General features: G+C 29.9%; 1 protein-coding gene across 1 annotated transcript in view; it reads right to left on the bottom strand.

Moving 5' to 3' along the window:
* Nucleotides 1-15,657, bottom strand: part of LOC143236486 (uncharacterized) — an 82,593-nt gene that overhangs the window by 61,455 nt on the left and 5,481 nt on the right. Inside the window, exons 3-4 of the mRNA XM_076474772.1 lie at nucleotides 8,696-8,725; nucleotides 1,617-1,646 (exon numbers count right to left, since the gene is read on the bottom strand). Of these exons, the coding sequence (XP_076330887.1) occupies nucleotides 1,617-1,646; nucleotides 8,696-8,725 (60 nt within the window). The remainder of the gene's footprint in view (nucleotides 1-1,616; nucleotides 1,647-8,695; nucleotides 8,726-15,657) is intronic.

Raw genomic sequence — 15,657 nt, forward strand, 5'->3', positions numbered from 1 at the left:
CATAATACAGTTGTTATTTGTGACAAGAATTTATCTTTTACATGTGAAATATATCGATTCAGCAGAAAAAACTTGTTCTATTTTCACTAAACACATAAAAATGAAAATGAGACAAATAAATAATTAATACCTTTAGATATACGATCTAAGTGCTCTTAATCTAAATAACAACACTTTTCTTTTTTATACATTTACTATTCAAAACATTTTTGATGAAATATGCAAGATAACATAATATTACTTATTTTGTTGAAGAAGTTATTTTCATTAGTCTCTACAACATTTCTACAACTGATAAAAGCCAATCCTCTCCACTAGCTCTTTACTTTTATTCACATATTTGTTTTTTGAATTGCACGCAAAGCTACACGAATGCTATTTGCACTAGCTGTCCCTAATTTTGCAGTGTAAGACCACAGGGATGGAAACTAGTCATCACCACCCACTGCCAACTCTTGGGCTACTCTTTTATCAACAAATAGTGGGATTGACTGTGACAATATAAGGCCTCCACTGCTAAAAAGGCAAGATTATTTAGTGTGACATACATTCAAACCCATGATCCTCTGATTACAAGTCAAACACATTAACCCACCTGACCATGTCTGGCTGCTTTATCCACATATGATTTCAAATGGAAAAGTAATTCAAATTATTAAGAAATAATCAATATTTCAATGAAACAAATCCTACAATTTCTATGAATTAAATTGATTCCAAAGGTCTGATGTAATTTTTTTTAAGCAGTTCTACAACTTAGAAAAATCATACTCAATACAAATCAATTTTAAATCTTAATTTGGTTGACTATTTTTCTCTGGAGAGCTCCTTAAGTTACTATAAACATTGGAGGAACATTTATAGACCAATAGCTATTTACAGCACTGATGAATATATGAATATTCTTGATCAGTTTACAGCTGCATGCACATGCACAAATTATAAATATTAAGTCGGCATTTCTTAAAAGCTGGTAAAGATTTTGAAAAATCAGATGCCTTTTTGGTTGATCTGCAACAAAATTAGCATAGAACAAACAATATATATTTAAACAGCTTGCTTACAAATAAACCATTGGCATATGAAATAACACAACTGCTAACCTCATTTTACTGTTAACATATTCAAGTCAATTAAGAGAGAAATAATATTATATTATTATTAGGCCATAATGAAATAAAAACGAATTACAAACACCTAGATATTGAATCAACCATAAAATGTACGACAGTTGTATTGTATTTTATGAAGTATGTGTAACCAAATATTGAGTTAATTCCTTTATTATGGTCTATTTTAGTGATACTGATTTTTTGTTATGTGTAAATTAAGTATAAAATATCTAATCATACCCAGTTTCTCATACCTGGCGAAAATGATCACCGATTTAACTTACATTTTTTTCTATTATGAGTATATAAATATATTTTGTGGGTTAAATAAAAACTACTAGTAGTAACACTACATTCTCAACAAAACAATAAGACATGGACAGAGTATAACAAATGTAAATTTCAAGAGAAAGATTTTATCTTCCATTATATTAAGATCATTTTATTATTTTATAATAGCAATTGAAATATATAAATTTTGAGACAATAATAATAATGCCTCACCTTCAGTTGTTTGTTTTTCCACAATTGTATCTGAAAGGATCACAAAATATCTATTATTTTTGAAAAACTGTTGTTTCGTGATAAAAAAAGTACTCCAAACTTTTATACTAATGTTTTAAACAAAACATTATTTGATTAAAGTTATAAATTTTCAGATTTTTATTTCAACAATTCACATTTCTATCATATATCTCAATTCCTTATAGAAAGAGAAACACAAATCTAATAAGCAAAGAAAATTACTCCTTAGTACAAATCAACTAATTCTATTTTAATTATAAATTACAATATATAAATTTCATGATTAACAAATGCATGTACATATGGGAAATTCCAATTTCTCTATAATGTTTCTGTATTACTTATACTGTAAAATATTCATAAAAAATTATTATTAATAATTAGCATCCCAAAATCCTGAAGTAATGAAATATAACTTATTTTTATCCATGACACTGGAAATCTACAAAAAAACGTACTAACAGATTGTAATCCAGGAATGTCTTTATCCAAAACAAATGTTTGATTTACAAATGACGCATAATTCCTACCATGATTATTCTTAACGAAAACCTAAATTCTTTATCCAGTGATATAATTCTTGATGTAAAGTGATGCTATACTATTTTTTTTTCAGATGTTATTGTAACAAAAACAAATATAATAAATTCTGTACAACCATTGTTTGCATCAACTTGTGACAACAAATGATGTGCTAATTGAAATTATGATTAAATAAATGAATGTCACAAAATAATTAACCAATCAATATTATGTTTCTATATTTAATTCTTTCAAGTATCTAAATAATGAAAATATTTTGCTCTTACTGGAGGACATTCAAGATGATATATTTCAGTCTCCCTTAGGTTTAATCAAAATAGCAGTAATGTAGTTATCAATAGTCACTGAGAGTACATTTGATGTTTAGTATTAAGTACGGAATATACGTTTTAAACAGTTTTATTGAAACTACCAAATTTCTGGCAGATAATCTTGAGCCAGTCAATTTGGTAAGAGCCTAATTTCAATCCACTAAAAGCAACAGTCACTATGTGATAAAGTAAGTACAGATGGAAAATTATAAGTATTTGCTAAACAACAAATTGATTGCCTCATTAACTACATTTGAATAATCAATTAGTGCATACATAATAATCACCCCATAGCTGAAAAAACAAGCACGTTTCGTGAAATGGGTAGTTCAACCTGTGACCTGCAACTTGACAGTTGAGTGTTATAATCATCTGGCTATACGAGATGGTTACGACCACTGAGAGGCAGTATTCAATAATGCTTTAAACTGATCAATAAAATTCAAAATAACAAAGTATGGAAATATTTGAAATCTATGTTTTAAAACTTTATAAAAAGTTTGTTTGCTCTGACTTTCACTCAAAACTACACAAAGGCTATCTGTGCTAGCCTTCCCTAATTCAGCAGTATAAGACTAGAGGGAAGGCAACTTGTTATCACCACCCACTGGACTACTCTTTTACTAACGAATTGTGGAACTCACAATAATATTATAATGCCCCCACGGCTGAAAGAGTGAGCAGGTTTGGTGTGATGGAGATTCAAACCACGACCCTCAATTATGACTCGAGTGCTTTAACCACTTGGCCATGCCAGCCAAATTAATTATAAAGATTTGCAGAAATGTTTTTAAGTTTTTCACTGAATATCGAAAGCATAATGAAGATTTGAGATATTGCTAGACATCTCAATTAACTGGTAATATTGTCATTGCTGTTTTATTACTCCACAATAATTGTGCAGAATAAATAACTTGGAACAACGTTCTACATCGAATGAGAAAGGAAAACAATGAACGACAAATAAAAATGGAACAGAGTATGGTGATCTGTATGATTTATCTTTAGATACCATGGAAGTTTCTACAGTCTGAAATAAATAAAAAACTTTGTAGTAATAAGAGCAATCATTGCTAAAACATACTGAGAAACAAGTACATCCTAACCGAGTGGAAATTATAAATGTGTTAAGATTTAGACAGGAAATAAATAAAAATAAAATGCAAGTATATTTTAATCAGTACAATTTTGTAATGGATAATGAAATCGTAATGCAAAGAATAGCACGAGAGGAACTATGTACTAGAGCAAATAAAATGATGAAAACTGATGAAAAAGTTCTTTGTTTTATGGTGGCTCTCTTAAATATGGATAGTTTTTTTTCATGATGAACTTGATTTGATTGATTGATTGCTGGGAACTAAGCACAATGATACACCATGGGCTATCTGTGCTCTGCCCTCCAAAGGTATCGAAATTTGGTTTATAGCAATGTGAGTTTACAGACATACTGCTATGCCACTGGGTAGTATGTATTCGGTGATGTGTAGAAGCTAATAAGGTATAATACTTTACAACCTTTCTCTGCTCTCAGTTAAGACTGAGAAACAAAAATATCTCTGTGAATAATATCTAGAGTTATACCGAAGAGATTATTTCTCTTCCGACAGAGTGTGTTGAGATGACTCGGTTGTTTATAACAGATGCAAATATTATTGTGTAAACAGTCTACTGTAAAAAAGAATGGGTTTGTAGCAATTGGTACAAGTTACGTACGTGATTTCATGGGAAAACGTTTGTTGTGAGAGGGATTCAAACCCTCAACCCTTAGATTATGAGTTGAGCACCAAATCCACCTGGACATGCAATGCCATGTGTAAAAAGACTAACTGTATGGTTGAGACAGGATATATGAGTGAACAAGACTAATTTTTAACCTTTTGCCTTTGGCATGCTATAAACAAGTCTAATGATGTTTTCCATAAGGACAAATAATTTTTATTATATAAAGTGACAAAGTGAGATTATCAAAACATAATGAGCTGTAATTAAACACTTTTAGCACTTACATTAAATTATAAAGATAAGACTACTTCTGTTATAATATAATAGTACATAACACAATTATGTGTGGAAATTAATTTTTGGTAATTGCCTTAAAAATATTTTCACATTCTTTGAAGAGACTACTGCTCACTAGATAAGGGTAAAGGTGTAGATTGGTGCACCTCGAATAATTAGAAATCATCTGACTAGGTGCTATATGAAAGGCTTGTAAAAAAAATTGTTTCTGCAGTAGTAAAAAGAAAGTTAGATAATTGTCCAGAAAAGTGACTGGATGGAAGAAACCAAAAGGTTGTTATACATGAAGCCAAACTGTATTAATGTCACAAATAGAGTACCTCAGGACTTAGTCTTAAGATCTTTTCTCTTTTTTCATTTACATAAATAACATATATGTACAACAGTCAACAGATTATTAAAATTTGGTATTAAGCACCTGAGTGTTACTGACTGTGAGGAGGATGCTACTGCTTTACAAAATAAATTAGGTCATATAGTGATGTTAAGCAAAGAAATATAATAAATAATGCATGCGTGTTATCTTCATTTCAATTCTACTTATAATTTGGTGTAGATTAATTATAATAGCATTATGAAAGAAAAGGATTTTGGTGTATTTGGCTGATCAATCTCTGAAGCTAGTGCTAGGAATTTTCAGTTATATCTACAAAAATCCTGAATACAAGTCTGAAGAGATTATAAATTTCATTGTATAGGTCACTGGCTAGGCCATAAGTGAAGTACTGGGGTCAGTCTTAAGCCTTTATCTAAGGAAAAAAATGGAATTGTGTGAAATGGTTCAAAGAAGGATTAGTTGCATATTATCTGGAAGAGAAAGGTATTCATATCAGGAAACAGCAAGAATACTGAATTTATTCTGGAAAGAAGATTTAGAGAGAATCTGATTGAGGTGTTTAAAGAAGTTTTAAGAATTAACTGTGGACTTGCATCATATTTTTTCACATTTAATACTAAGAACGACAGGGTTGGAGCCCACAAATATAAATTTTTGTGGGGTATGAGTCATCTTCAGCTAATACAGTTTTATTTTTTAAATAAAAGTGTTTGGCCATTAAAATGCATTGCCTTCAGATGTTTGGAGCCAGTAAATTTCAGAGAAAGCGTGATAAATATGAAAATGATACTGGCTGGCTATGAGAGTGTTTTTAATAGTTTTAATTTATTTTAATGAACGAGGCAGCCGAGATGAACCAATAGTTTCCAGGTTTCCTAAATAGAGACAATTATTTAAAGCTGTGGTTACAAACTGTGGTAACTAGTTCAGTCAGAAAGAACAGAAAATGTGAAGTTAGAAAGCATGAGAGTGATATCTTAAAAATTAATGTTTCAGTTTAACAGATATAAGGGAAATAATGTATCTTGTCAAAGGGTGTTCTAAAGTATATGAACCTATCTGTGTGGACTTTGACAAAAATGAAGCAATTTTTAAAAGTTTAGAATATCCAAGGGTTAACGTAAGTAAATTATTCACTGATACTATTCTGATAAGAGAAGAGAAAAAAAATTTGTCTTAGGAATTAGATTCTAAAGCACTTGAATCAGCCTGTGTGGATTTTTGACAAGAAAAGATAAATATTTAGAATTTTAGAAAAACTGTGAGTTTCTATAGTGTAAACAAATTTTTAAAATACATTTAACTTGTTTCCAATACACACATATATATGTTATTTTAAAACTAGTGGATTGTGTGCTGTCCATTTACTTTCCAAATTTATCTCGAACAAGTTACAGGTACCTAACTGTTGAAGAATCCTCACTCAAAAATTTCTTGCAGTTCCAAAACTGTTTAAATACGTAATTTCTCAAAAAGAAAAGAAAATATGCTGAGGCGATTTTAACATCAGACCTGCTGACCAGAACAAAAAAAAACCAATAAGCATATCCTACCACCTGTGCTCCTACTCTTAATAAGCATTACAATGCTCTGAGCAACAGAAAGTTCTGTTGTATATTACTGTTAAAACATTGGGTTTTCTATTCTTTTCCCACAACAATAGCATTAGGTAATGAATGCCTAATTTGTTTTCCAATGATAACTTCCTACTTTAAAAAGTCTGAATGCTGAGTTAGAAGTGAAAACAACGGTTAAATTTCAAACACTATTAACAACATATACTTCAATAATGTCACACAGGTGCCTTCAATATTAATAAAAAAAATAAATTATGTGTATTTTTTCATTTCTTTTTTATACAAAGTGAAATTTCTGAAATTATTTTACATCTCACACAAACCATGATACTATAAACATGAACATTACACTACAAAGCACACCCCAGTAACTTAATGTGAGACTATCCTCACTGAAGTTGGGTGTCCATTTTATACTGCAAACTAGTTTAAGACAACAGTTCTTTACGTAAGTTACATGGCTATGAATAGAAAAACCTTTACAAGATCAATTATGTAAAACAAAGTGGTATGCATATCACTGCATCTGTATAAGTAAACTGATGTCATGCAATAGTCAACAACTGTTTTCCTGTAATCTATGACACAAAATTAGAAATAATATCATGCTACCAGGATGTCTTTAAAAAAAACAAATATTTGTTTTAATTTACATAATACAGTTGTTATTTGTGACAAGAATTTATCTTTTACATGTGAAATATATCGATTCAGCAGAAAAAACTTGTTCTATTTTCACTAAACACATAAAAATGAAAATGAGACAAATAAATAATTAATACCTTTAGATATACGATCTAAGTGCTCTTAATCTAAATAACAACACTTTTCTTTTTTATACATTTACTATTCAAAACATTTTTGATGAAATATGCAAGATAACATAATATTACTTATTTTGTTGAAGAAGTTATTTTTCATTAGTCTCTACAACATTTCTACAACTGATAAAAGCCAATCCTCTCCACTAGCTCTTTACTTTTATTCACATATTTGTTTTTGAATTGCACGCAAAGCTACACGAATGCTATTTGCACTAGCTGTCCCTAATTTTGCAGTGTAAGACCACAGGGATGGAAACTAGTCATCACCACCCACTGCCAACTCTTGGGCTACTCTTTTATCAACAAATAGTGGGATTGACTGTGACAATATAAGGCCTCCACTGCTAAAAAGGCAAGATTATTTAGTGTGACATACATTCAAACCCATGATCCTCTGATTACAAGTCAAACACATTAACCCACCTGACCATGTCTGGCTGCTTTATCCACATATGATTTCAAATGGAAAAGTAATTCAAATTATTAAGAAATAATCAATATTTCAATGAAACAAATCCTACAATTTCTATGAATTAAATTGATTCCAAAGGTCTGATGTAATTTTTTTTTAAGCAGTTCTACAACTTAGAAAAATCATACTCAATACAAATCAATTTTAAATCTTAATTTGGTTGACTATTTTTCTCTGGAGAGCTCCTTAAGTTACTATAAACATTGGAGGAACATTTATAGACCAATAGCTATTTACAGCACTGATGAATATATGAATATTCTTGATCAGTTTACAGCTGCATGCACATGCACAAATTATAAATATTAAGTCGGCATTTCTTAAAAGCTGGTAAAGATTTTGAAAAATCAGATGCCTTTTTGGTTGATCTGCAACAAAATTAGCATAGAACAAACAATATATATTTAAACAGCTTGCTTACAAATAAACCATTGGCATATGAAATAACACAACTGCTAACCTCATTTTACTGTTAACATATTCAAGTCAATTAAGAGAGAAATAATATTATATTATTATTAGGCCATAATGAAATAAAAACGAATTACAAACACCTAGATATTGAATCAACCATAAAATGTACGACAGTTGTATTGTATTTTATGAAGTATGTGTAACCAAATATTGAGTTAATTCCTTTATTATGGTCTATTTTAGTGATACTGATTTTTTGTTATGTGTAAATTAAGTATAAAATATCTAATCATACCCAGTTTCTCATACCTGGCGAAAATGATCACCGATTTAACTTACATTTTTTTCTATTATGAGTATATAAATATATTTTGTGGGTTAAATAAAAACTACTAGTAGTAACACTACATTCTGAACAAAAAATTAAACATGGACACAGTATAACAAAAGTAAATTTCAAGTAAAAGATTTTATCTTCCATTATATTAAGATCATTTTATTATTTTATAATAGCAATTGAAATATATAAATTTTGAGACAATAATAATAATGCCTCACCTTCAGTTGTTTGTTTTTCCACAATTGTATCTGAAAGGATCACAAAATATCTATTATTTTTGAAAAACTGTTGTTTCGTGATAAAAAAAGTACTCCAAACTTTTATACTAATGTTTTAAACAAAACATTATTTGATTAAAGTTATAAATTTTCAGATTTTTATTTCAACAATTCACATTTCTATCATATATCTCAATTCCTTATAGAAAGAGAAACACAAATCTAATAAGCAAAGAAAATTACTCCTTAGTACAAATCAACTAATTCTATTTTAATTATAAATTACAATATATAAATTTCATGATTAACAAATGCATGTACATATGGGAAATTCCAATTTCTCTATAATGTTTCTGTATTACTTATACTGTAAAATATTCATAAAAAATTATTATTAATAATTAGCATCCCAAAATCCTGAAGTAATGAAATATAACTTATTTTTATCCATGACACTGGAAATCTACAAAAAACGTACTAACAGATTGTAATCCAGGAATGTCTTTATCCAAAACAAATGTTTGATTTACAAATGACGATAATTCCTACCATGATTATTCTTAACGAAAACCTAAATTCTTTATCCAGTGATATAATTCTTGATGTAAAGTGATGCTATACTATTTTTTTTTCAGATGTTATTGTAACAAAAACAAATATAATAAATTCTGTACAACCATTGTTTGCATCAACTTGTGACAACAAATGATGTGCTAATTGAAATTATGATTAAATAAATGAATGTCACAAAATAATTAACCAATCAATATTATGTTTCTATATTTAATTCTTTCAAGTATCTAAATAATGAAAATATTTTGCTCTTACTGGAGGACATTCAAGATGATATATTTCAGTCTCCCTTAGGTTTAATCAAAATAGCAGTAATGTAGTTATCAATAGTCACTGAGAGTACATTTGATGTTTAGTATTAAGTACGGAATATACGTTTTAAACAGTTTTATTGAAACTACCAAATTTCTGGCAGATAATCTTGAGCCAGTCAATTTGGTAAGAGCCTAATTTCAATCCACTAAAAGCAACAGTCACTATGTGATAAAGTAAGTACAGATGGAAAATTATAAGTATTTGCTAAACAACAAATTGATTGCCTCATTAACTACATTTGAATAATCAATTAGTGCATACATAATAATCACCCCATAGCTGAAAAAACAAGCACGTTTCGTGAAATGGGTAGTTCAACCTGTGACCTGCAACTTGACAGTTGAGTGTTATAATCATCTGGCTATACGAGATGGTTACGACCACTGAGAGGCAGTATTCAATAATGCTTTAAACTGATCAATAAAATTCAAAATAACAAAGTATGGAAATATTTGAAATCTATGTTTTAAAACTTTATAAAAAAGTTTGTTTGCTCTGACTTTCACTCAAAACTACACAAAGGCTATCTGTGCTAGCCTTCCCTAATTCAGCAGTATAAGACTAGAGGGAAGGCAACTTGTTATCACCACCCACTGGACTACTCTTTTACTAACGAATTGTGGAACTCACAATAATATTATAATGCCCCCACGGCTGAAAGAGTGAGCAGGTTTGGTGTGATGGAGATTCGAAACCACGACCCTCAATTATGACTCGAGTGCTTTAACCACTTGGCCATGCCAGCCAAATTAATTATAAAGATTTGCAGAAATGTTTTTAAGTTTTTCACTGAATATCGAAAGCATAATGAAGATTTGAGATATTGCTAGACATCTCAATTAACTGGTAATATTGTCATTGCTGTTTTATTACTCCACAATAATTGTGCAGAATAAATAACTTGGAACAACGTTCTACATCGAATGAGAAAGGAAAACAATGAACGACAAATAAAAATGGAACAGAGTATGGTGATCTGTATGATTTATCTTTAGATACCATGGAAGTTTCTACAGTCTGAAATAAATAAAAAACTTTGTAGTAATAAGAGCAATCATTGCTAAAACATACTGAGAAACAAGTACATCCTAACCGAGTGGAAATTATAAATGTGTTAAGATTTAGACAGGAAATAAATAAAAATAAAATGCAAGTATATTTTAATCAGTACAATTTTGTAATGGATAATGAAATCGTAATGCAAAGAATAGCACGAGAGGAACTATGTACTAGAGCAAATAAAATGATGAAAACTGATGAAAAAGTTCTTTGTTTTATGGTGGCTCTCTTAAATATGGATAGTTTTTTTTCATGATGAACTTGTTTTGATTGATTGATTGCTGGGAACTAAGAACAATGATACACCATGGGCTATCTGTGCTCTGCCCACCAAAGGTATCGAAATTTGGTTTATAGCAATGTGAGTTTACAGACATACTGCTGTGCCACTGGGTAGTATGTATTCGGTGATGTGTAGAAGCTAATAAGGTATAATACTTTACAACCTTTCTCTGCTCTCAGTTAAGACTGAGAAACAAAAATATCTCTGTGAATAATATCTAGAGTTATACCGAAGAGATTATTTCTCTTCCGACAGAGTGTGTTGAGATGACTTGGTTGTTTATAACAGATGCAAATATTATTGTGTAAACAGTCTACTGTAAAAAAGAATGGGTTTGTAGCAATTGGTACAAGTTACGTACGTGATTTCATGGGAAAACGTTTGTTGTGAGAGGGATTCAAACCCTCAACCCTTAGATTATGAGTTGAGCACCCAAACCACCTGGACATGCAATGCCATGTGTAAAAAGACTAACTGTATGGTTGAGACAGGATATATGAGTGAACAAGACTAATTTTTAACCTTTTGCCTTTGGCATACTATAAACAAGTCTAATGATGTTTTCCATAAGGACAAATAATTTTTATTATATAAAGTGACAAAGTGAGATTATCAAAACATAATGAGCTGTAATTAAACACTTTTAGCACTTACATTAAATTATAAAGATAAGACTACTTCTGTTATAATATAATAGTACATAACACAATTATGTGTGGAAATTAATTTTTGGTAATTGCCTTAAAAATATTTTCACATTCTTTGAAGAGACTACTGCTCACTAGATAAGGGTAAAGGTGTAGATTGGTGCACCTCGAATAATTAGAAATCATCTGACTAGGTGCTATATGAAAGGCTTGTAAAAAAAATTGTTTCTGCAGTTGTAAGGAGAAAGTTAGATAATTGTCCAGAAAAGTGACTGGATGGAAGAAACCAAAAGGTTGTTATACATGAAGCCAAACTGTATTAATGTCACAAATAGAGTACCTCAGGACTTAGTCTTAAGATCTTTTCTCTTTTTCATTTACATAAATAACATATATGTACAACAGTCAACAGATTATTAAAATTTGGTATTAAGCACCTGAGTGTTACTGACTGTGAGGAGGATGCTACTGCTTTACAAAATAAATTAGGTCATATAGTGATGTTAAGCAAAGAAATATAATAAATAATGCATGCGTGTTATCTTCATTTCAATTCTACTTATAATTTGGTGTAGATTAATTATAATAGCATTATGAAAGAAAAGGATTTTGGTGTATTTGGCTGATCAATCTCTGAAGCTAGTGCTAGGAATTTTCAGTTATATCTACAAAAATCCTGAATACAAGTCTGAAGAGATTATAAATTTCATTGTATAGGTCACTGGCTAGGCCATAAGTGAAGTACTGGGGTCAGTCTTAAGCCTTTATCTAAGGAAAAAATGGAATTGTGTGAAATGGTTCAAAGAAGGATTAGTTGCATATTATCTGGAAGAGAAAGGTATTCATATCAGGAAACAGCAAGAATACTGAATTTATTCTGGAAAGAAGATTTAGACAGAATCTGATTGAGGTGTTTAAAGAAGTTTTAAGAATTAACTGTGGACTTGCATCATATTTTTTCACATTTAATACTAAGAACGACAGGGTTGGAGCCCACAAATATAAATTTTTGTGGGGTATGAGTCATCTTCAGCTAATACAGTTTTATTTTTTAAATAAAAGTGTTTGGCCATTAAAATGCATTGCCTTCAGATGTTTGGAGCCAGTAAATTTCAGAGAAAGCGTGATAAATATGAAAATGATACTGGCTGGCTATGAGAGTGTTTTTAATAGTTTTAATTTATTTTAATGAACGAGGCAGCCGAGATGAACCAATAGTTTCCAGGTTTCCTAAATAGAGACAATTATTTAAAGCTGTGGTTACAAACTGTGGTAACTAGTTCAGTCAGAAAGAACAGAAAATGTGAAGTTAGAAAGCATGAGAGTGATATCTTAAAAAGAGTTTTAAAGTTTAACAGATATAAGGGAAATAATGTATCTTGTCAAAGGGTGTTCTAAAGTATATGAACCTATCTGTGTGGACTTTGACAAAAATGAAGCAATTTTTAAAAGTTTAGAATATCCAAGGGTTAACGTAAGTAAATTATTCACTGATACTATTCTGATAAGAGAAGAGAAAAAAAATTTGTCTTAGGAATTAGATTCTAAAGCACTTGAATCAGCCTGTGTGGATTTTTGACAAGAAAAGATAAATATTTAGAATTTTAGAAAAACTGTGAGTTTCTATAGTGTAAACAAATTTTTAAAATACATTTAACTTGTTTCCAATACACACATATATATGTTATTTTAAAACTAGTGGATTGTGTGCTGTCCATTTACTTTCCAAATTTATCTCGAACAAGTTACAGGTACCTAACTGTTGAAGAATCCTCACTCAAAAATTTCTTGCAGTTCCAAAACTGTTTAAATACGTAATTTCTCAAAAAGAAAAGAAAATATGCTGAGGCGATTTTTAACATCAGACCTGCTGACCAGAACAAAAAAAAACCAATAAGCATATCCTACCACCTGTGCTCCTACTCTTAATAAGCATTACAATGCTCTGAGCAACAGAAAGTTCTGTTGTATATTACTGTTAAAACATTGGGTTTTCTATTCTTTTCCCACAACAATAGCATTAGGTAATGAATGCCTAATTTGTTTTCCAATGATAACTTCCTACTTTAAAAAGTCTGAATGCTGAGTTAGAAGTGAAAACAACGGTTAAATTTCAAACACTATTAACAACATATACTTCAATAATGTCACACAGGTGCCTTCAATATTAATAAAAAAAATAAATTATGTGTATTTTTTCATTTCTTTTTTATACAAAGTGAAATTTCTGAAATTATTTTACATCTCACACAAACCATGATACTATAAACATGAACATTACACTACAAAGCACACCCCAGTAACTTAATGTGAGACTATCCTCACTGAAGTTGGGTGTCCATTTTATACTGCAAACTAGTTTAAGACAACAGTTCTTTACGTAAGTTACATGGCTATGAATAGAAAAACCTTTACAAGATCAATTATGTAAAACAAAGTGGTATGCATATCACTGCATCTGTATAAGTAAACTGATGTCATGCAATAGTCAACAACTGTTTTCCTGTAATCTATGACACAAAATTAGAAATAATATCATGCTACCAGGATGTCTTTAAAAAAAACAAATATTTGTTTTAATTTACATAATACAGTTGTTATTTGTGACAAGAATTTATCTTTTACATGTGAAATATATCGATTCAGCAGAAAAAACTTGTTCTATTTTCACAAAACACATAAAAATGAAAATGAGACAAATAAATAATTAATACCTTTAGATATACGATCTAAGTGCTCTTAATCTAAATAACAACACTTTTCTTTTTTATACATTTACTATTCAAAACATTTTTGATGAAATATGCAAGATAACATAATATTACTTATTTTGTTGAAGAAGTTATTTTCATTAGTCTCTACAATATTTCTACAACTGATAAAAGCCAATCCTCTCCACTAGCTCTTTACTTTTATTCACATATTTGTTTTTGAATTGCATGCAAAGCTACACGAATGCTATTTGCACTAGCTGTCCCTAATTTTGCAGTGTAAGACCACAGGGATGGAAACTAGTCATCACCACCCACTGCCAACTCTTGGGCTACTCTTTTATCAACAAATAGTGGGATTGACTGTGACAATATAAGGCCTCCACTGCTAAAAAGGCAAGATTATTTAGTGTGACATACATTCAAACCCATGATCCTCTGATTACAAGTCAAACACATTAACCCACCTGACCATGTCTGGCTGCTTTATCCACATATGATTTCAAATGGAAAAGTAATTCAAATTATTAAGAAATAATCAATATTTCAATGAAACAAATCCTACAATTTCTATGAATTAAATTGATTCCAAAGGTCTGATGTAATTTTTTTTTAAGCAGTTCTACAACTTAGAAAAATCATACTCAATACAAATCAATTTTAAATCTTAATTTGGTTGACTATTTTTCTCTGGAGAGCTCCTTAAGTTACTATAAACATTGGAGGAACATTTATAGACCAATAGCTATTTACAGCACTGATGAATATATGAATATTCTTGATCAGTTTACAGCTGCATGCACATGCACAAATTATAAATATTAAGTCGGCATTTCTTAAAAGCTGGTAAAGATTTTGAAAAATCAGATGCCTTTTTGGTTGATCTGCAACAAAATTAGCATAGAACAAACAATATATATTTAAACAGCTTGCTTACAAATAAACCATTGGCATATGAAATAACACAACTGCTAACCTCATTTTTACTGTTAACATATTCAAGTCAATTAAGAGAGAAATAATATTATATTATTATTAGGCCATAATGAAATAAAAAACGAATTACAAACACCTAGATATTGAATCAACCATAAAATGTACGACAGTTGTATTGTATTTTATGAAGTATGTGTAACCAAATATTGAGTTAATTCCTTTATTATGGTCTATTTTAGTGATACTGATTTTTTGTTATGTGTAAATTAAGTATAAAATATCTAATCATACCCAGTTTCTCATACCTGGCGAAAATGATCACCGATTTAACTTACATTTTTTTCTATTATGAGTATATAAATATATTTTGTGGGTTAAATAAAAACTACTAGTAGTAACACTACATTCTGAACAAAAAATTAAACATGGACACAGTAT

The sequence above is a fragment of the Tachypleus tridentatus genome, chromosome 13 (genome assembly GCF_004210375.1).
Source record: "Tachypleus tridentatus isolate NWPU-2018 chromosome 13, ASM421037v1, whole genome shotgun sequence".
NCBI classification, from domain to species: domain Eukaryota; kingdom Metazoa; phylum Arthropoda; class Merostomata; order Xiphosura; family Limulidae; genus Tachypleus; species Tachypleus tridentatus.